Below are 23541 nucleotides of genomic sequence, written 5' to 3'. Positions count from 1 at the left end.
TCACAGGATTAGATTAGTCATGTCCTTTGTGGCACACTCTCACCATTATTCCTGCTGTCTGGAATTTAGTTTTGCAGGCCTAGGATAGCAACCTGAGCTGTTCTCTACCCCTTGCTAGACCACATTAATGATCATCTACTCCAACCACTTATTGTGACGCTCATATTCATCTTTGGGACAACTAGGTTATTTAACCAGTAAGCATATTTATTGGAAGATGAACATAATACTGTTCCTTCAGTACCTACTCCATGGTGAGAATTTTTCTAAGGGCTTTATAGGTATTAACTCCTTTTATTTCCATAATAATTCCATGAGGTGGTTGTTATCCCTATTATATAGAAAACTGAGACTCACAAGAGTTTAAGTAACTTATTCAAAAGGTCTATGATTTGTAAATACCAGTGCCAGAATATGAAGTCCAGGAATCACAACATTGAAATGCATGCTTATAATGACAAAATGAGCTCTTTCCCTAATTCCTACTCTCACAATGCAATCTAGATGGTAAATATTGGACGGGCCTGATTTAGTTAAGCTCACTCAAGCCTTTTCCCCTGTAAAGCTGACTGTAACAACATTACTTCTCCACATCCAAACAAAATATCAAGACATCATAAACATCAAAGTCAGGGTGCAAAGCTTTAAAGCCTCTAGCCATAAGGCAAAATATTCAGAGAAACAAACTTTTGCTGTTTAGTAGAATTCCACACGAGTACTAAAAACTGGTTCTGCTAGTCCCACTGGATACTGTCCTGCTTAAATAGCAGGACTCTGTAATTAGTTGAGACTCTGTAAGGATAGGTACAGGATTTTTGATTAATAACTACATGATAAACCTATGTAATAGAAACAGTGGCCTGTACAGTTAACAATTTTTTAATTATAATACCAGTGTCCTTGTTAAATCAAATTGTTTAGACAGACTCTCTTTATTAAAATGTAACTTCAGAGTCCAGTCAGAAAAGCAGTTTTTATCAGTTTTATTGAGACATAATCAACAAACAGCACTGTATAGATTTAAGGTATACAGCATAATTAGTTGATATACGTACATTTCAGTACAATTACCACAATAAGTTTAGTTAACATCCATCAAGAAAGTAGTTCTTTATCAGAGAGAATTTATTTATAAATATTTTTTATTGATTTGAGAGGAAGGGGTAGGGGGAGGGGGATTCATTGTTCCACTCAATCACGCATTCATTCATCTGTTGATTATTGTATGTGCTCTGACTGGGGATCGAATCCACAACCTGGTGCATCAGGATGATGCTCTAACCAACTGAACTACCTGGCCAGGGCTTATCAGAGAGAATTTAATATAAATAATTGTTTAAGGAGATTGAGAAGGTAACACAACAGGACCACCATGATTCAGACCTTTCAGGAATGAAGGTTTCGCTCACCACCCAACCAGATAAAGAATCTTATATTTGTATTTATCTCAAGTTAGTATTATTAAATATGAAAACACATCTCTTCAGAATAAGAATGGTCATCTTAGATTATGAACAATATCCTAGGCCTCAGGGACTTGGTTAACTTTGTTAGGTAATAAATATTTTAAGAGGTAAGTGTTTTTGAACAGCAGTCAATATGTACGCAGTACATGCTCTAAGGGTCCTTACCCAGCAACGTGTGTTTCAGGGCTTTCCAATGTGGCATGTTGGAACTTCAACAGTGAACAGTAGAAGACTGCCCCCATCCTCTCAAGAGTAGCTGGTACATATATAATAGGACATATGAACTAAAGTGAAGTCTTTGAACTATGGTTAATATTTGGTGCCAGGCAGGTCATGGAAACTTGACTATAGGAAAATTTAGTCACATTGAAATAGGGCTTCAGTCAAGAATTTGGGGTACAGAGGGTAAGGTTTACCCAGCAGGAGTCCCAAGCAAATGGCTTAGAGACCAGGGCTCAGGTCCTAGGAAAACTGGAGCTCAAATCAGGAAGGATACTGAGAAATGCTACTTGGTAGACATGGGTAACCCAGGAACCCACCAGGGAACAGAAGGTAGTCTTAGGGGCACAGAGTAACTCCAGCCCTTACCCACCCCACATGCTAGCAGAGTATGAAATAATATCATTTGGGTTGTTATTGGCTGAAAGATGTGGTGATGGGGTTGACCCTACAAAAACCAGATTTTTAGTACTGATCACTGGGCAGGGTTGGCCAAGGCAAAAACCTAGAGGTGTCCTTTCAGTCAAATTGGCATCACCATGGCTTGACAGTTCTTCTCTTGTTCATCTGACGGACACCACATAATTTTGTTTGATATGATTTCATTGTGCTAGAAAACATTGGAAAATATCTCTTACGCTGCATAGCAGTTGAGCAGAATACAGTAATGGGAAGAAATTACGGGAAGGTAAATGTGAGAAGCCGAGTAATCATAAAATGTGAAATTTCCAATTAACTTTATTTTGAGGGTCTTAGTTGAGATATTTCAGAATTTCCAGGCTTCAAATAATTTGAAGACAGAGAACTGGTAGCTTCCTACATATTGTGTATTTCTAAGAAAGAATGAGATTGGAGACTCACAGGCTTTCTACTCGGTGAGGTTACTGACACTGGTCCAACTTACCCCCAAGGTTAAAAAATGCACTCAGAGAAATCCTAAGGACAATAATTTTGTCTTCAGAATTTATGTATAGACCCAATCTTCAAATGGTAGAGTTTACTAATGTGTAAGGTTAAGAATATCATGTAGTTTAAATAAAGACGATCCTGACCAAGGAAGATAAGTTTGCATCAGTAAGAAAGTTTATTGAATTCATTAGTAGATGAAGACAGAAATTATTTCTTTTTTATTTCCTTTAAAGAAACACCTTCTGGTAAAGTGGAAAGAAGAAAGACAGAAACCACAAAACACCCTTTAGAGACCTTATTTTCAAAGAGGGAAGCTATTTCCATAGACCGTTAAGACTGAAGCGCTTTCTCGGAGGTCTTTTTTCGTGCATCTGTATAAAACGGCTTAATAGTAGTGTTTCTTGGTTTCTGATTCAACCTTAGACGAAAGGACTCTACCATCAGGTGCCACTTCTTCAATAATTGTCTTGATCACTCTGGTTTTACTGGTGTCTGTAGGTGAATCACAAAAAAAAAAAGAAATTTAGACAAAGCAATTTGTGGAGGTCCCCATTATTAACAAGCAACAATTCTAAAAGAAAAATACACTGAATTTAAAAGAAAGAAAATTGAACTTTCAGTTGCTTAAAAAAAAATAAAAAAAAATCCGAGCAATGTTTAACCGATAGCATTTTCCACTATGCAACTTTCCCTTCAAGACTGGTGTCAGGGGTATAATTTATGAAAACATGCAGGCGGGAGCTCTAGGAGTGGGGAGTTTTAGAAAGTTAAAACGAGTTCTTATTACCCCAGGTGGGTTCTGCTGACCTTGATCCCTTAGATGAGGACTCGCCGGCGGACCCGGAAGTGGACTTGTGGCCTCCGCCGGAGCTGCCGCCGCCGTAGCTGCCGCCGCCGCCGCCGCCGCCGCCGGAACTGCCCCCGTAGCCGCCGCCGCCGCCGCCGGAACTGCCGCCGCCGTAGCTGCCGCCGCCGCCGCCGCCGCCGGAACTGCCGCCGCCGTAGCCGCCGCCGGAACTGCCGCCGCCGTAGCCGCCGCCGGAACTGCCGCCGCCGTAGCCGCCGCCGGAACTGCCGCCTCCGTAGCCGCCGCCGCCGCCGCCGCCACCGCGTCCTCCGCGGTAGGAGCCGCCGCCGCTACGGAGAGTAAACGTCCCGTTCAGTTAAACTCTAACGTGGGAAGACGGTGGGTCGCTTTCCGGCTTATTGTGACTTAGCAAATAAAAACATGGTGCGAGGGGAAAAAAAAAACCCCAATCCTGTCAAGTATGTATTTTAAACATGTTCTTTAGAAACAGTTTCACAGACACACCGCCCTCAGAGTCCGGTCCGTGAGAAACGGAGGCCGGGGCCCAGCGCCTTTTGGGGCGCGCCGCCGCCTCCCGCCCCGCCCCGCCCCGCCCCTCCCCTCCTCCCAGTCTCTGGCGCGTCCTTCGGTTTGGGGAAAGCCTTGCGATTGGGAATATTGAAGAAAAGCGAGTGGAAATGTTAAAGTTTTACAAAAAAATAAAAGCAACTGGGATCGTTTTTAAAACGGCGGTCTAACGTACCTTCCCTCGCCTTCAAGCAGGCTGCGGTAGGTTTGGATTTCGTTCTCCAGCCGAATCTTGATGTCCAGGAGCTGCTGGTACTCGGCGTTCTGGCACTCGGTTTCGGCGCGGATCTGCTGCAGCTGCTCCTCCAGGGAGGAGATCTGGGCCTGGATCTGGGACAGCTGCACACAGTAGCGACCTTCTGTTTCCGCCAGGGAGGCCTCCAGGGACTGTTTCTGAAAAGAGGAGAGAGCGTGTTGTAGCGCAACGACCCTCTAGCTCAGCTAACAGTTTAAGCCCTCATCCAGAAGCATAAAGACAATGAATAGAATTTGTGTTTTACGTTTCACGGCAACGTCTCAGTTTCAAGCCCTTGATGCCAGTGATGCTATTCTGCCGTTAACAAGAACTCCAGTTTTTATTTCTACCCTGTGACCCCCCAACTCTGGGTTTTTTGTTGTGTTTCATAGTCTTGCATGAGCAGGAAACTGTGTATGAGAGAGTTATTAACATACCAGGGCTAGTTGGGACTGTAGCTCGATCTCCAGGCCTTGAACAGTGCGTCTCAGTTCGGTAATCTCGGTTTTTTGGCTGGACATTTGTTCGATGTTACTGTCGATTTCTGTAGTCAGCTCCTTGCTCTAGAATATTTAAAAAAAAAAAGAAAAAAAAAGGAAAAGATGAGAAAAGTCTGAAATGATAACCAAAGCTCCATTGGTTTCACCCTGAAGGAAGGTAGGTTACCTTTTCATTGAACCAGGCTTCAGCGTCTTTGCGGTTTTGCTCAGCAAGTTGTTCGTACTGGCTTCTCATGTTATTCAGAAGTTGAGTCAGATCAACCCCTGGAGCAGCATTCATCTCCACATTCACATCACCAGTGGACACATTTTGAAGGTCTTTCATTTCCTGTTTGAGGAACAGAAAAATTTAATGGCTGAACTGTGACCAAAATGAACAATATTTTGGCTGGGGGAAGTACATATAACTTTTTGCATCACCTCTTCATGGTTCTTCCTCAGGTAGGCCAGCTCTTCAGTCAGGCTCTCGATCTGCATCTCCAAGTCAGCCTTGGTCAAGGTCAGCTCGTCTAGCACCCTGCGTAGGCCGTTGATGTCAGCATCCACACTCTGGCGGAGGGCTACCTCATTCTCATACCTGAAACGAGCATGGTACAGTTACTGGCTATAACATATAAGGGAGATGTTACCTGGGAAGAGAGTATTTAAGAAGTAAAGATAGAGTTGACTTCATATCCTGGCAACATTTATCATATACTAATGCACATAGGGATATTAGTGGTTGAATGCAAAGAAGCTTAGCAGTTACTTTAAAATGCATTTTCTTTGAATATTGCTCAAAAAGGTATATTGAAATGGAAAATATCTCTTGACAGCTCCAGTACTGTTTAACTTTGAATTCAGGAAAAAGTAACTGCTATTGTGGACATCCAAAGTCATTGTTAAAAACAACTCATGTATTTGTTGTGACAGTATTGTACCCCATTCACTTAGCTTACTTCAGCCTGAAGTCATCCGCTGCCAGCCTGGCATTGTCGATCTGAAGCAGGACATTGGCGTTATCAGTTGTTAGATTAAGGATCTGTGGGAAGAGGTAAAGAAATCAGATATAGATAGGGCTTTTATAGTGACATAGATGAACTGCATTTTTATGTTCTCTTACAAAATTTTGGGGGAGTTTTTTATTTTAAATATGAAATATTGCAGGCTTACCATTACACTTAAACTTGAGTCATTTGTTCTCTTGAAGGTTCTGTATGCCTCTATTTCTATATCATCTTTCTGAAAGCTAACTGGAATTATATAGCTGTGTTCCTGCATGTGCGTCCCCTTCATACTGTGATTTCCTTATATTTCAGCCAATACTGACTCATACCCGTATTTGGTTTAATTTGTTATAAATAGATATTCTAAGTGAATACACTCTAAGCTGGTACACTATAGGTACAATTCACAAATCCCTAGAGGCAAGCAGTATCTCACTGCCATACTGCAGAGTTCATGTTTCTTGCAATATAGATAATGAGTATTTTTTGTTTGTTATCAATCTGAATGATATTTTGTTCTGACTCATTTAACAGTCCTTTCAGTTTTCATATTTATAAATGATCTAGCGTATTTTAACAGTGGACTCATTATACACTCATTAAAACCAAAAAAATTCTCAGTAATCCACCATCCTATATGACATACAATACACATGTTGGGTAAAGAGTGAAATGACCATACCTTCACACATATTTACCATTGATGAGATGGGATCAATTTTGGAAGCAAGAAAGTAACATAGGCAAACACAGTGACCAGCTAACATCATGGTTAATTTAAAATTGATCTATCTGAACTACACAGATGAAAAATAGGTTTAAAGTTGGATTTTAAAATGCCCCTTACCTGATTTTTAAGATCTTCGATGGTTTTGTAGTATTTGCTGTAGTCACGAGGCTCTCGCTGGCCTGAGTTGCCGTACTTTTCGTACCACTCCTTGATTTTGCCTTCTAGCTCATAGTTTGATTCTTCAAGAGCCCGAACTTTGTCCAAGTAGGAAGCCAGGCGGTCATTCAGATTTTGCATGGTTACTTTTTCATTTCCAGAGAGAAGGCCACCATCTCCAAGTCCAGCACCACCACCAAAACCTCCTCCAAAGCCGCCTCCACCAAAGAGGCCTCCACCAAAGCCTCCTCCACCAAAGCCTCCTCCACCAAAGCTACCAAAGTTGCCCCCTCCAAAGCTGCCTCCTCCAAAACTGCCTCCTCCACAGCCCCCACCAAAGCTGCTGCTTCCATAGCCCCCACCAAAGCTGCTTCCACCATACCCACCCCCTAGCCCTCCTCCATGGCTGCCTGATCCTGCAAAGCAGCCTCCACCAGAGCTCCCTCGGCTAAAAGAGCCACCACTGAAACCGCCCCCTGAGCTGTATCCTCCGCCGTGGGAGCCTTTGCTGCTCGAAACTTTGAGGGACCCTCCTCCCCCTCCTCCTCCCCCACTGCGGGAGGAAGAGTATTGCTTGCTTGAGCTGTATCGGACAGACATGGTGATGCTATTTAGCCCAGGGAGTGCCTGCTGCTACCAAGGACAGTGGCAAGCCTTTATATACTGAGAAGGTGTGTCCCACATGGGATAGAGTTTGCTTACTTGCACGGTTTTCTTCTTGCCAGCTTAGCATCTTTGGCTCATGATTGCATAAATTATCTTCAGTAATAACCAATCCCAATATGTATGGTTTAAAATTTGCCTTAAGAAAAAACGAGAGGTTTGCTGTGTTGAAATTGAAAATGGGTGTAGTTCGGATAAACATATGCCTTTTCACCTTTTGAAGAACATTGAGCAACTGTTAAAATCCAGTTTGAGCTCAGCACTAATTTAGGTTGCACAGAATGTGGGCAAAGTTTGGAAAAAGAATTTTAGCTGCAAAGTTATGGTTAAAATAAGATTTTTTCAAATTCATGTTTTAAATGGTATTAATTAATTGGAACAACAAATAGCACAAAGTGCCAGAATCACGCTGTAATAGAGATCTTGTAGGAAACTGTAAGCAACTAGAAAGAAAACACATATGCTAAACAATTGAATTAGTGTTCAAAAGTTGCCACATATAAAAAGTTAAAGCCATATAAGCACAATTTAGGAAGAGTGTGTGTGTGTGTATGTGTGTGTGTGTAGGGAATCTTTTATTTGAAGAATGAAAGTATATTGATATTTTTGCCTAGGAAATTGGAAGTGAGTAATAACTTAGCAATCTTCTAATTTAATGGTGCTACTCTTTTTAACATTAAAAAACTAAAATCATGAAATTATCCTCTTTGTTTTGACTTTTAAATAAATTTTAGTTAAGGCTTATGTGAAGACCATAATGTAGATACTCTTAACACAAGATCTGAAGAACTAATCTCCAGTACTTTTTTATACTAATGTTGGTTGATTGAAAGGGAAAATTTAGGTATGTTATGATTGTAAGTAAAAATTTGCTTGCGAGAATATAAATTAGATTAGAAAATGATACTTGCTCCAAAATTTATGAACTAGACTGTGAACATACATTTCCAAGCTAGATTCTGTTTCCCAAAAAGAAAAAATTGCCATGGTTATACTGTGTATAGAATTTGATATAACAAATTCTAGTGAGGTATTTAATTGGAACTTTAATACATGATATAATATATTTACCCATAGGCAGTGAGATTGCTGTGTGTGTTTATATATGTATACATATCCATTCACACACATTTTACAATTATACAGTGCTATTTGTGATCCTGTGCTTTTAAAATCTCTGAAATAAGCTGCTGAAATAGGAATGGTGGTTATGATCTCTAGTTTATAGAAGAGGAAGTCAAAGCCAAGAAAGGTTATGGTTTTGCCTAAAGGTATATAATAGGTAGTTGAACTGAGATTAGAGACTTGGTCTTTTAATGCTTGGCTTTTAGCTCTTTCCTGTTGTACCTGTGTGTGTGTGTGTGTGTGTGTTCTGTGTTCTAGTGGATGGGTCTGCTAGAACTGAATGCCTCTTTCTTACTATAAACTTCTCTACATGGGAAAACAAAACAAAACAAAATGAACTCGGAGGCGTGAGCATTTTGAAAGGAGGGTATTTCGCACACTTCTATCCCTAATTGTTTTTTCAAATTAAATTTTGAAAAGCTGCACATTCCAGTTTGTGAAAACTATAGAAATAGTTTCTGCAGGGAAAGGGAATGCAGTTGGCAGCAAAATGAAGAGTTGATTGTTAGAGTGGAGGTTACTACGCAACAAGCTGCAGCCACTCCAGCCTGTTAGCACATGCAAGTGGGGCAACCATGGGAATTGATCCCTGATGAAGATACTATGTAGTGAAGGAAAGCTATGATAAATCAGGGTAGAGAAAAGATTCTAGTAAGTTCAAAGAGGATGTTGAAGGCTTGATATTAATGAAAGACATTTGGAAAGAAAACACTTTAATTAGAATTTTTGGAAGGTTTTACCTGTAATTATTATGTTTTGAATCTCCATCTTACTAGTTTTGCTTTAGTATTGGCCCTTAATTTTGTCCCCTGGTGGGAAAACATAAAAATCTTAATCTAGTTTCAGTTAGTTAACAAGTGGTTCGAAGAGATCTGTTATAATTACATTAAATCAAAGGATATGTGAAAGGAAACCATTGCATAAAAGCACATGGGAACAAAACATGTTTAGTCTTCTAATACCAACTGTAACATTTTAAGCCACCTTTAATGTTATTATCAATGATTACTTATTAATTTGTACACTCTACAAATTGATTTGTCTTTATTTACACTGTCATTTGTTGAAATCAGCTTTTGGAATGAGTGAAATGACAGAGGTGCCATGTAATAATTTTGCAGCTAAATTGGATGAATACGGTTGTCAGTTCTACTCTTGGCACAATTTACACTTGATTGCCATAATCCATTGTAACTGTGATTTCATTGTCCTCAGTTTTTATTGTGTCTTTATGTAAGACACATTAGTAGGTGCTTAGAAGGTACAGAGATGATTGAGATTCAGCTTCTGCCCTTAAGGATCTTATGAATTGTTGGGATCTAATTGAGGGGACATGACATACATTATCAATTTAAGCACTACAGCAGTGGTAAATGAAGTGGGAAGGAGGTGGAGTGGGGAGGGATTAACATTTCCTGAATATCTACTATGTTCTGGGTGGTTTACTGTACTTTACCCCCTCCCCTAAATCCCCTATGATAGGTATTATTTACCTCATTTTATAGCTTTAAAAAGTTTTAGGAATTTGCCCAGAGTAACACAGCTAGTTTATGCTAGAGCCTGGTTTTAAATCAGGCCTGTGTACCTTCCTAGGTGATACTGTTTTATGACACTGAACTGCCACTGTAAGACTGATGAGTGAGGAGTCTTGGAATGGGTCACCTGGCAAAGTTTCATGGTGCAGGTGAAATTTAAACTCAGTCTTGTAAAGGGTGGGTAGTGCTTTTCCATATGTGCACCAGCAGAGAGAAGCCTGGAAGTGGGATCTGTGGAAATGCCAATCATGTGGACACTGTAGGTGGACCAGTTTGGCTGGAACAGATGGGCCATGTTGATTAATTTCTCTTAGCAGATTGTATTGAGTACCTGCAAAAGTCACTGGGGATACATAGGCAACTAAGATACAATTTCTGCCCCTCAAGGAGTTTATAATCTACTTGGAGAGGCAAACAAACATACCCACGAATCAGAGATTATAATAGGGTAATCTGGGCTTTTTGAGGTTTGGACAGGGTGTTGAGGGAGTGCAGAGAGGAGCTCCAATAGTCTGTGTGTGTGTGTGTGTGTGTGTGTGTGTGTGTGTGTGTGTGAGATGTGTGAGGGCACAACTGAAAGAATAGTGAAGTCAGGTTTGGAGGAGAAGATGAATTTGGTTTAAGATGTGAATTCGAAGTACTAATACCAGGATATTCATGTAAAAATGTCTTTCAGCAGTTAGAGTCGTAGGATTATAGTTCAGGAGAGAGATTAGAGCAGCAGACATCAGAATAGTTAGGGCCCCTAAGGGAAGGAATTTAGAGAGAAATGAGCAGAAGACCCAAGCCTGAACTTTTGGGTACAGACATGTTAGGAGCTGGAAAGAAAAGCTAGAGAATAATAGGGCACCTAGGATTGGGGAAGAGGGGAGAAGGGTCATGGAAGTCAAGGGAGGAGAGTACCCAGATACAGTGGGGTGCTCTCCAGAGAGCTTGGCCAAGGATGAAGGAGACTGAAGAAAGACTCCTGGTTTGGCAAGTAGGAGCCATGGCCGTCCTTTCAGAGGGCAGAGTTAGTAGAGTTTTGGTGGGGTGATCCACGATGTATTCAGTATTGGAATTGATTACTTTGCCTGTAGTATTTTACTTTCATGTACTCCAGTGTATCTATTTATTCTTTAATGCTTCTGGCTTTTGGGTCATGGTTAGGATAGGGTATAGGTGCTATTCCCGTGTGGTTCATTAGGCTGGGGCTCTCAAAGCTCGTCATCGATTCACCGTTGCTATCAGTTTTGCTTACCAATTAGGATTTGGATCATTCCAATTTGGATCTTCCTTATTTTGCTACAAAATTCTCTTTTGAAGTTGCTAGTTGAAAATTCTATTTGCAAGCTTCTTTGTCTGATTGAGTAACTGAGGTATAATGAATAATTTAGGTAGTTGCAGAAAGATGAATCTGGTAATGCAGGTTATGCCTCAAGATGACAAGGCAGATAAGCTAAATGTGTAGCATTTTCTATTGTTTATCACACAAAATTGGAGAATTAGACATTTTTTTTACCCTGGTGTTGTGTGACTTGGTATAAATTGCTGGATGTGCCTTTGTGATGACCACCCATGGAATTGAAGCCAAGTGGAAAGTTGTAGAACTGTTCGATGGGTTTAGTGCCCTCCTCCCAGATAGCTGAGTAATTAGAACAACTCAGATAAGGCCCATATCTTCTCACTGGCAACCTTATAAAATTCTGAAGGCACGCCCATATTATATACTTTTTCTAAAACTTCTGGGATGCACTGTAATGGAAACCACAAAAATATGGAAATTGCATGAAGGCTTTTCAGTGCATTATAGCAGAGTGGTTGAGTGGATGGGCTCTGGAGTGAGACAGTGTGGCTTACAATCCAGGCCCCACCACTTACTGTATGGCTTTGTTTCATCTCTAAAGTGGGAATAATAATTTTGCCTACCCTATGTGAGTTAGTAAATACACAGCCTTTAGAACAGTGCCTGGCATATATAGAATAAATGTTTAATAAGTGTTTTTTGTTATTGTTATTACTATCATTGTGATCTCTGTTTCTCAGAGCCTCACCCACCATCTAACATGCAGTAAGCCAGCAAAATATAAATGAATGAAAGGATAAGATTGGAAGTTGGAACATGACCAGTGAGGAAGACAGTGGCTGGGGAGAACAGGGCAGATAATGGTGTTTTATTGATAACTTTGTGATAAACCATGCCATCTGTTTTTCTCTGATACTTGCTTTCATTTCAACTTCATTCTTTTCTTTAGCTCCTACATGCACCAAGTCACCAATTTCGTCACCGTTTCTTTTGTCATATCTATTTGTTTCTTTTTGTCTTGTCCCTCTGCAGCTGCCCTAATCCAGGCTCTCACCACTTCTCTCGTGGGTTACATCACCAGCTTCTGAAGTGTTTTTCTTGACTCACTGCTGTGCCACTTAAGATCTGTTCTGTTCACTGATGCAAGATTAATGTTCTTGAAAAAGTATTGTCATCCCTTTATCAACATACTCAGCACCTACAATGGATTTCTCTTGTGGATGTATTAAATCTTTTGAATAACCTTGCCCTACTCCATCTGTCCAACCTCACGCTCCCTGTGGTGGAATGAAAGGAGTGCTGGATTCTCTTCATGAAGTAATTATGTGGCCTTGGGCAAGAGATTCAGTCTTTCTGTGCCTTATTTTACTACCCTGTAAAATATGGATAATAATAATAGCAAATATTAAAATATGTGTAATAATAATAATCTACGATCCAATGAAAAAAAAGTTAGCATTTTCTTAAAAAAATCCTTTCATTATAAGCAAGACTTTCTTTTAAATCTTGGCCGAGACACTATGCTTTATCCTATTTTAAGGCTTCTGTTGTTCCTGGTCTGGAACATCCTTTTTCCACTTTGTTCCTTACTCAAATCATTGTAGTCTAGTCATGGCCCTCATGTTCTTTTCATTTCCTGTGTACAACCTTGTATTTTGTACTATACTACATTATTATTGTACCCAATGAGGTAAGATATTTAAGTTTCTTCAGAGAAGGGAGGGTGCCTTATACTCTTGCTGTACCTTGTAGGCATTTACTGTTCTCTGAGTATTTTCATATCACCATAGTGCCTTTTCCCACTTTCTTTTCTTTGTCTTTATTTTGTTCTCTAAACTCTTCTTCCGTGTGTTTTGGTAATGGTACTAGTTCAAAATTTAAATAATGCCTCATCAAAGACAACTAATTTAATTTTGCTTTAAGTAAATGATAACATGTGCTTTTTAGATGTGAGAGTGTTGTGTAAGAATGATAAGAAGTCTAAGATTCTACATAGGATACCTAAGGTATCTTAAAATATATAAAGATTTATACCTTAGAATATATATATTTTAAAATTCTGGCTCTGACCTTTTCCTCTTCATTAAAAGTCCCCTTTTTGGTCTTGGATGTGTTGAGAATGATCTTGATACTCAAAAACTGCTAAAATATATCTGTACTTCTAAAATTTCATTTTTTAAATTAGGAGAATTGATTATTTTGGTTGGTTCTCTGGTTAGCTAGCCCATTAGTGTGGTGTAATTTAAGGATTAAATGTAACAATGACTTAGCAAGTTTCATTAGTATGTCATAGGCTTTTCCCTTTTGATCAAGTTAACTTCATTTTGTGAAAGACAGTTGCTCACTATGGATTACCTGCATTAGGGAGAGAATTTCTAATACAGAACCAGAAATAGAAACATAATATCCCTTTTGATTTTCATAAAAAGTAGTAAAGCTGAAAGGACCAAACCAACCAACCAACCAACCAACCTCTTCAGACTCCAATAAAAAATGTAGTTGCTGTTTTTTACCCCCATTCATAAATCTAAGAAAATTCCTTTAGGTCCAGCTGTGGTTGTCTGTCAAAATTGATCCACTCAGAGATGGCTGGTAATGAGAGAAAGTGACTTCATTACCAGGTCTTTTTAGTTTTTACTTAGGGAGCCTGGACAGATAAAAAAAGAATAAAGGTGGCAGCCACTGTGGCTCAGTTGGTTGGAATGTAATCCCCTACACTGGAAGGTGGCAGGTTTGATTCCTGGTCAGGGCCTGTACCCAGGTTTCGGGTTTGATCCCCAATTGGTCAGGGCACATAGAAAGGCAACTGATTGATTGATGTTTCTCTCTCACATGGATCATTCTCTCTCTCTCTTTCTCTCTCTCTCGGAAATCAAGTAAAAACACTTGCTCAAGTGAGGATTAAAAAAAAAAAGAGAAAATTTTGGATTACAAATGGTACACATAGAAGTTAAAGAATATAATGAAAGGAGCAATCCACCATTGTAGTGATTTCAATGAATATATGCAATGGGATTAAATATTAAAGAATAAAAGTCTTATGAAATTCATCATTTAATCTTATTGTTTAGAGATTTTTAAAATACTTAAAAATCCAACAACTTGTCCATGGCATAACAAACTGAGAATAGCTCTTTCTCTGAATCACCTTTTTTTGGGGGTGTGTGTGTGGAAATGTTATGGAATAGATTTGTAACACACAATAATAATGGGGAACATTTACCATAACCATTCCATGGCCTCCCTCCACAAGCTGACAATAATGCTCAAAGAACTTTTAATTTCTTGGATTAAACTCATTAAATCAACATGGGAGTAACATTTGCAATGTCAGTTCTCAGATAATTAGAGCTGTGAAGAGCTTGTTGAGACTTTTCTATGTTCCAGGGCCTGTGCTAAGCACTTGACCTGAGTTTTTGTCTCATCAGCTTTTATTTTAACTAAAAAAATTAAAAATTTTCAATAAAATTATTCAATAAAGGGGCTCAGCTGGGATCTGAACACAGATCTATTTATCTTCAGAGCTTTTGCTTTAACATAATAAGAAACTGACCCAGAATTCTATTTTCCAATCTTGTGACTTAGAAAATTAACAAGAACATAGGGATTTTATTTTCTTTCTCAGACTGGACAAGCCTTCCTTATTATCATTGCATTTGCAATAAAAAAATGACAACAGACTAATTTGAAAAGGAAAAGAGTGAGAAAAGAGTTCTGCTCTTGAAGAGGTCAGACTTGTAGGTCTTGTCTGTACACAGGCTAGACTCTGTCCTAACTTTTGGGGGATCCCCCCTGCTTGAGTTTCTAGAATTTCCTAACTCTTTGGCAGGAATGTGTAGCTCTAGATCAGCCATTAAAGTAGCTAATCAGATCACTAAACCACCAAGCATAATTGCAGTGCTAATCCTTTTATAATGCTGCTTTTCCAGATGGAACTAACACCCATTATGGAGATTAACTGCTTTTCATCAAGTTTTTACTTTTAAGTGTTGAACACAGGGTATATATCTGAATTAATTCCATAATAAACCATGACATTAATGGGCTCTGGGTGCTTGGCATTTTCCATAATTCAAAAGCTATCAAACTTTTTGGTGTCTCTCTCTTTTTAAACTTCATTTTTATTATTGATCCTATTACAGGTATCTCTTAAAAATATTTTTCATATTGGTCATTATGGTTAAAATGTGGTGCTAAGGTTAGAAATTTCTAGTCCTAAAGCTGCAGTTGAGTGGATATTTACAGAACTGTGAGATGTCGCCTGTTTTCTTTTTCTTGATATCTAGAATATAAATGCTACAATCTAAATATAATCTAGTAGAATTATTGTGGTTTTTTTTTTTAAACCAACTATCCAAGGATGAGGCCCCCACAACCAATACTGGGATAAATGTTGTAACAATCCATCACACAGCCATCAAGTTGCTATAAAAGTAAGAATATTAAGAATAATAACTCTGTGCCAGGTACTGTGTTAAGGGGTATATGTACATTTTCTCCTGCAACTCACTTAACAACCCTATAAGGCAGGTACTATTATTAGACCATTTTTACAAAGGAGGAGTGGTTATATATTGTGCATGGGGGGGTAAGTCAGCCAATAAATTAGTAGCTGAGCCAGGACTGAAGCCAGGTCCGTCTTCTCTTGATCCCACACTCTTAACCACTACCTTCCACTGCCAGATGTTTAAACTTTGCTTTGTGGTTTCCAAGACAGTTCCAGAAATTGCAGTGATGAGGATGGAACCTTTTTATTATAGCAGGTCTATTTTAGGATAAGCTTACATTTCCTACTTATAAATGAATTAACAGGAATTTTTAAAAAATTATCTTTATTTTTTGAAAGAATTACAGATGTCCCTTTTCTATGTCAGCTTCCCATGGTTCAGGGCCGATGATTTTGTTACACTTAGGTGCACAGGATGGAGGGGGTGAAAATGCATGGAAGGCTAGAAAAGTAGTTTTCATCAGGGTTTCAAGAGGACACTGATTATTAATGTCTGCACTGACTATAGTTATATTAAGGGCAATTGTCTTTTTAAAAAAGTTACATATATATGTAAAATTCGGTAGCAGAAGGGAAGAAGAGAATTAAATTTGCATGGATTAGGCAAGCTGTCAATGAAAGCACTAATATAGCTACTAGAAAACTAATAAAATGAGAGAAGAGAAACTAGAAATCAGTTGTCTACCCATATGTAGTAGTAATCTAATTTGACACACCTGCATTGAGCACTGACCCTACAAAGCCATTTGTCCCTCCAGATCCCCTTTCTACCTTTCTCGTCCGTTTTCTGCTCCAGGAGGATACCTCGCCCTCTGGCTTTCATTTTGTTTGCTTAGTGGAGACCCAATTAGGAAACTGGAGGGGGGATGAGTTTGGGGCGTTTATTCCCCTGGCCTCCTCTAAGAGTTGGCTTGGCCTTCATTAAAAGCCACAGCTCCCATCATAATGGCCCCCCATATGACTTTCCCTTTCTTAGTCACCTTCCTTTGTCTCTGTTGGGCATGGGGGTAGTAATACCGACCCCTAGTGGTTTCCCTAGTGGTCACCATGCCCCACCTTTGTAAACAGTCCTTTCATTAATTAAACGCTGCAGTTTTTCCTAATTTGAATGTGCCTGTTGTTTCCTGCTCAGATTGTATCGTATGGTAGGCTTGTATAAAGTCCTTACCCTCCAGGAGATTAATAAGAAAATGAATAATTGCAGTGCCATGAAATAAAGGCTAATAAATACTTAAAGTATAAAATCTTTCAGGGTAGAGGCCACACGTTATTCGTGTTTCTTTCTTTACACTTAGTGCTGGGCATAAAGCAGGCGCCTATCAGTGTGGAATGGAAGAGGTGTGTATGAAGGGTGGGGGAATGAAGGATGGAGTTGAGCAACTGTCCCAGGAAGGTCCAGGTAGCCTTCACAGTGTAGCTAATTAGGCAGTCAGAAACAGACTGGTTGCATTAAATAAAGGAATTTACTGGAAGAATTTCAATGGCTTCTAGAATCAAAGGCAGGCAGGAGAACAGGTCTTGGAAGATAGACGGGAACTGCGGTGTCCTGGAGGGTTAGTCTGCAGAAACCATAGCTAAAGTCATGCATTCAGTACAAGTGGGGCATCCTTATGGACAGCCCCTGGCTTCAGTTTCTTCATGGTGTATTGATATAGGTTTCACAGGACAGAAAACATCTCGGATACATGTAATAATCACTGTATGGAAACTCTCTGGACTTTTCCCCTCCAGTTTTCCTGCTCACCGCTGCAGGTCAGGTAGGAAGAAACAGGATGTCTCGGGTGGGATCTAGTCCTCTGTGACAGCCTATGTCTTGGGGCTACAGGCCTGCTAACCCCTCTCTTCCTCACCTCCTCACTAGATAAAAGGCAGGGTAATGGGGGCAGTGGGTGGGAACAATAGTGAGGTTACAAGAGTTAGCAGGAGTTAGGTAACAATGGGAGATGAGCTTTCCCCTGAAGAGCCAAACCTGTGTGCAGAGGTGGGGCTGCTTTTGCTGAGGGTGAGAGAGGGGTGTTTCCCCCATCTCTGGGGAGGAGCGGAAGAACCGGCACCTACCGAGGTTTCCATCGTAGAATTCGGATCTTTGTTTTGCTGCCCTCTTCCTCTGCAGCGTTCTCCCCTCCCCCAGCTGTCCTTTGCTCTGAACTTGCTCCCTAGGACCCAAAAGCCACCTTCCGTATTAGTTAGCCCTCCCTTGAGGGGCTCCATTTCCCTTATTTCTCCTTCCCTTCTGAAATTTTCCAGTCTGTGTGGGAACAGGTGTTATTAGGAGGATAACCATCTGGTTAGTCTAATTCAGGCTGAGGTGTGACTTACTGGTAAAGGTGGGTAAGGGTGGAGAGGTGTTCACCGAAACTGTTTGCTTTAAAAAAAAGTGTAACTTTTACCTAAGTGGAATTTCAGGCACGAGGGTGGTAAAAAATTGTGGAGAAAGGAATTTTTTGTATTCTTTTAGTTAATACAACTTGACTATTAAATTAGCTGAATTGGGAAAGAGAGTAACGAAGGTTCTTTTTTTTGTCTCTAGCCTTTCTCCCCCCCCTTCCCCATTTTTGTACAATAGTTACTCACTGAATATATATTATATACCACAAATTTTATGGGGTTCTGAAGATGCAGAAATGAGTAAGATGTGGTCTTTGCTTTCAAGGAAGCCATGTCTTGTGGGGGTAAAGGTAGGGGGTAAGACATAAATGATTACAAAAGAAGGTAAGGAATTTAATTAAGGTTTATATAAAACACGTGAAGCACCAAAAACGAGAAACCAGCCACTAGAGGACTTAGGGAGATACCATTTGAATAGTATCTTAAAAAATGAGTCTGGAAAAAAATTTTAGGCAGAAGGATCAGCCTGTATAAAGGAGGTATAAACATACATGACATATTTTAAGAATTGTGAAAAGTTTGGTTTGGCTGGGGTGTAATGTCCCTATGAATGAGTGCCAAGAGATAAGATTGGAAAAATAGATTGAGGCCAGATGGGGAAGGACCTTTAATACCATTCTAAGGAACTTGGACTTGGTCCCATAGTCAGGGAGTGGACATTATCTTAATTTTTAGAAAGATAACACTGTTGGCAGAGTACTAGATGGATGAGAGAGTAACTGGAGGCAGAGAGATGAGAGTCTAGGGGACGGGGAAGACATTATGAGAGCTTCAGGAAAGTAGCAGTAGGGTGGCAAGAACAGAAGACAAATGGTGGCATTTGACTATTGACTGGTTACAGGTTGGTGAAGAAGAGGGAGGGAGTCTTAAATGACAAGAGGTTCCCAGTGTTGGACTTTGGGAAGTGCCGTTAACTAATATGGGAATGCAAAGGAGCAGGTCTTTTGGGAAAGATAGCGAGTTCGGGTAAGAAGATTGGGAATGAAGCGCCTGTCGGTGCTTAGGTAAGGATATGTTCCACAGGCAGTTGCAGGGTGGGCCTGGCATTCAGACAGACACTGTGCCTGGATTTGGAAGTTACTGTCAAGGAGCAACCGTGACACTGGATGAGATTTCCCAGGGAAGATAGATAGAGATGGGGACCGAGGATAAAACCTCAAGGAACTGTACCATTTGGGGAGAAACAAAAGGGGTTGAGAGGCAGCACTCAAAGCAGAAAGAGAGGACCAGGAGACAGGAGTTTCAAGGAAGCCGAGGGAGTGGAGAATTTCAAGATGGAACAGTCGGCAGTGTCAGAGACACCAGTCAACAGTTCATAGATGTCAATTAGGATGTGGACTTTCCGTTTGGCTGTTTTGGGTTCTGAAAAGACCATTAAGTACTGGGGAATGAATTCTCTCAAAATTACTAACTAAATACGTACATATTCTCAGTGTTTATAGTCTGTGGATCATATAACATGACCACTTGCACAAGTCAAAAGAATATTTTAATTTTCTTTAAAAGGGAAATTGATATAAGAATATAGGCTAGAGCTTAAGGCCAAGGATTATTCATATTGAGTTGATAGTTGAAGCCTTGAGAACAGTAAGTTTTTAAGGGAGAGAGGACAGAAGGTTAAGACTGAATGGTGAGAAAACCTTTAAAGTTAGGCTTCACTCAGAGGTGAAGTACCCAGTAAAGGCAGTGAATAAGGAATCATCTGGAAGGCTGGAAAAGTCTCAGGAAATCACAGCATGGATTTCAGCTTGGATGATTAACCTGGTTGGGGTTTTCAGAACCTCCCAGAGGTCCTTCCAGCTCTTAAGTTTCAAATTCTGCAGAGATCAGGGAGAAAGAGGGCTAGAAAAATGTCCATGATATTGCCACAAGATCTTTGGAGATCTGAAAGCAAGACTCTTCTGGATAATTTAGGGCACAGAAGCCAGACCCTCTGTCACGAGGGAAGGAAAAGATGGAGATGGAATGAAGCCATCTGTGTCTTGTATTGCTGTAGCATCCTGAGTGGGGGTAAGAGACAAAGGAGTGGTGAAGAGGGAAGCAAAGGTGGAGTGAAGACAAAATTGTCAGGTGTAGAATGCAGAAGCAGGCTCTTTAGAGCTTCTGGGAAACAAACAAAACGAGAGCACTCAGGGAGACAAGAAGTGATACAGCATTTAGGTACCTGGAAGGAAAGAGTAATCAGAAATAATAGCGATCCAAGGATCAGTGAAGTCTCAGTGAGGTAGGAAATCACTTGCTGAATGATTAATTTAAACTTTGTTATAGGGAACTTATCCTAAAAAACAGACACGTGGTGTCTTTGAAAAATGATTGAAAAAAATTCTACATTTTAGAAGAGTCGCTATGGTGAATGTGTATTGAGTCTGGAAGGTGTGCATTGTTCTCTTTTGTATTTTTAAAATAACAGACTTCATTCTTATGTACAGTGTACCCAGGGGGCTGCACTCTGATCCTTCAAAGAGGTAGTTACAGCTATAAATATGGATGTGACAGTGAGTTATCTCCATGAGCTTGGGAGAAAAGGAAATATGGTTGCCTTCCTAACTGAACTAGTAAAACCAAAGTATAATCAGTCTACAACTGGGTAAGGAATATGGACAGCAGGGAATATCAAAAGGGGTATTCAAGGAAGTTGCCTTAAGCTTCATCTTAGGGAGAGAGATTCTGAATTTGGACATGTGGACCATCTAACCACCAGAGAGATGTGGCCTAGTGTGGGGCAAAGATACTTCAGCTGGCCTCAGTAGGATCTGGAGGAGATGTCCCTCAACTCTATTAACCTCTGCTCAAATTCTGAAGCTTTTGGATTCTTAATTCATCCTACCAAGTAAGATTAAGAAAGAAGTCTTGAACATCTGGGAAGAAATGTCCCTCGTTGCTGATAAACTGGCATTCTAATCTATACATTAGAAATCACAGCATGTATGACTACAATTATTTTAAATCTGCTGTCAAGTGTCAGGTCACCTGTGGGGATACTGGTGAAGTCCATCTTCTGGACATGAAAGGCTGAGAGGAACCAATCGACAAGGCAAGTCTTTCAAAGTAATTCTAATTTATATTAAAAATATTGTCTACTTATATTGATAATCAGTCTTTGAGCTGCCTTCTGTCTGCCTCATTATGTATTCCAATATCCTCCATTAGTGATTTTAGGAATAGTAGCAGTAAGCATTACTTTCAAGTTAGTTGGTAAAAAATACATGGAGCTTGTATCTATGTAAGAACTGACGATGAAAAAAAGAAAAATAGTTTTAGGAAATGGTTAGATGAGAGTTGACAAACACAAAACCTTTTTTCTGCCATTCTTTGTCCTGTATTCATGGCCGACATTACTCATTGATAATGACACTCTTTCTTGCTGAAGCTAGACTGACTGTAGAATCTTATTAACAACATTAATCCAGGAAGCCATAACCAGTTGCCTAGATTGAATCCATGTCAGCTAAAACTCTCTGCCCTTTCTAGTTTAGGTGGGTTGTTGGGGATTCTGGTCATCAACAAATTACAGAATTCAGCTACAGAGGACCCAAAGGATGGTTTATGTTTTGAGTTGGATGTCATGGGGAAAGCTAATATGCTCTTTGACCAAGAGTCTCAGGATATTCTGACAGAAGCAATACCAGACTTGCCCAGGCCAGTGTGGCTCAGTTTGTTGAGTGTTGTCCCATGCACCAAAAGTTCACGGGTTAGGTTCCCAGTCAGGGCACATGCTTGGGCTGTGGGCTCAATCTCTGGTGGGGGGCCTGCAGGAGGCAGGCAATCAACGTTTCTCTCTCACATCAATGTTTCTCTTTCTCTCCCTCTCTCTCTAAAAGTCAATAAAAAAATTAAAAAAAAAATATTTAAAAAAAAGAAATAATACCTGACTAGATAAATTAACAAATTATCAGAATGAAATTATCTAGACCACCAACACATTCACTGTCATGGTGTCAACCAGGATAGAACTTGCAAGGGACCTTACAAGTCATTTTCAGGTTTTAAATCCTAGGTCTGCCTCTTAATAAGTGTGATAACCTCTTGACCACTTAACCTCTATGAACCTTAGTATCCTTATATGAGAAATAATATTTGATTCATGAATTTGAGATGCCCAATTTACATAACACACACAAAGTGTTTGCAAATGGTAGGTGCTCATACATGTTAGTTCCCTTCTTTCTTCTCTTATGAAAGATATTCAAAACTGAGCTGAACTCCATTACCAAATATCTCCAGTATCTACTTGAATATTTCTAGTGAAGGGAAGCCTGTTCGTTGTCTTTCAGGGTGTTCTATTTTTTAGTTGCTCTAATTACTAAAAGTTTGTCTTATATTGAACTGAAATCTGCTACGTACAATATAGCTTGCATTCTGCCACAAAGAACTTAGAGGTTTTTTGATATTTGAAGAGGGTTACTCTACCCTCCTAAATCTTTTGTGTTCTTAGTGAAGGGGTCACCAGTTCATTCAGTTGTTCCTTAGATGACATGGTTTTTTTTTTTTTTACTTCCATTATCATCTAGGTTGCCATTACTTGGATCACTCCTAAATCTGTAGGATTGATCTAGCCTTTTTTCCCCTCTTTTTCTTTTCTGTCTTTACTATTAGTTCAAGGAGTATTTTTTTTGAGGACTGCATGTTAACTGAGTTTTATTCCATTGCATCAATTCCCAGCATAATATGACTTCCAGAGATGTAAATATAGCACATAATTTCTTGTTTTTCTATTAAATGTATAGAAATTATTTATTTAAATTTTGTAATTATTAGTTACATAAAATTCCCCTCCTCCCTTGGTTTTAGGGCTCAGTTTCAGAATGGCTCAGCTGTCTTGAACACATTTTAATGGAAACTTGTTTTACTTACTTTTTGGGTTCACCCTTTTTTCCTGGGTGTGGGACCAAGGCTTGTCACTTAGACATTTCTGATCATGGTGTTGATTAACTAGTTGGCTCTTAAGCTATAATTATCTTCCTCCTTCAATTAACAGCACATTTCTGTATTACAACATGAGCTGTTGCAAAATCTAATAATTCACACTGGATTTTTGTTTCCCTGTAAGCAGACTTTCCCTGACAACTCATATTTTTCTTCTGGGTTGTTCAAATGCTAGGTGTTGCTGTTATACCACTGCTGAGTAGTACTTTCCTCCTAACAGAGATTGATCAGTAAGCGCTTTGCAATATTATTGGTTCTGTTTTCCTATATCCTCACTTGCTATAATATAGTGGTTAAAATATACTATGTTATTATTTCCAGATTACAGATTTTTGAGTAACTCCTAAACTAGAGCCACACCTGTGTGACTGCATAATTGGTGTGAAAACGAAAAATTCAGTCAACATATGCTTTTATTTTAAACTGTGCCAAATGATGTGATCGATTAATAGTTTTCATTGGATTTCAGCCAGTCCTTTCCTCTGAAATTTTTAATCATCTTGACAATGTGTAAACTGAATGTGATGTTTCTAAAC

The 23541-nt window shown here is 39.6% G+C and overlaps 1 protein-coding gene and 1 long non-coding RNA gene across 2 annotated transcripts in view; one reads left to right on the top strand and one right to left on the bottom strand.

Annotated features, from left to right (window-relative positions):
- Positions 1-2746: 2746 nt before the first annotated feature.
- Positions 2747-7176, bottom strand: KRT10 (keratin 10). Its single transcript, XM_087826126.1, has 9 exons — positions 6538-7176; positions 5643-5725; positions 5125-5281; positions 4871-5032; positions 4642-4767; positions 4145-4362; positions 3964-4005; positions 3382-3731; positions 2747-3086 (listed from the first exon to the last, which is right to left on the bottom strand). Exons 1-9 carry the CDS (start codon positions 7174-7176, stop codon positions 2980-2982), a joined length of 1884 nt encoding a protein of 627 aa, XP_087682252.1. The 3' UTR covers positions 2747-2979.
- LOC148091263 (uncharacterized) overlaps positions 3727-23541 on the top strand; it is a 291917-nt gene continuing 272102 nt past the window's right edge. The window contains exons 1-2 of the long non-coding RNA XR_015715867.1: positions 3727-3780; positions 4165-5145. This is a non-coding gene — a long non-coding RNA (uncharacterized LOC148091263). The remainder of the gene's footprint in view (positions 3781-4164; positions 5146-23541) is intronic.

This window comes from Miniopterus natalensis, chromosome 17 (assembly GCF_054644295.1).
Source record: "Miniopterus natalensis isolate mMinNat1 chromosome 17, mMinNat1.hap1, whole genome shotgun sequence".
Taxonomy (NCBI): domain Eukaryota; kingdom Metazoa; phylum Chordata; class Mammalia; order Chiroptera; family Miniopteridae; genus Miniopterus; species Miniopterus natalensis.
This window is presented reverse-complemented; position numbering and strand designations above follow the sequence as displayed.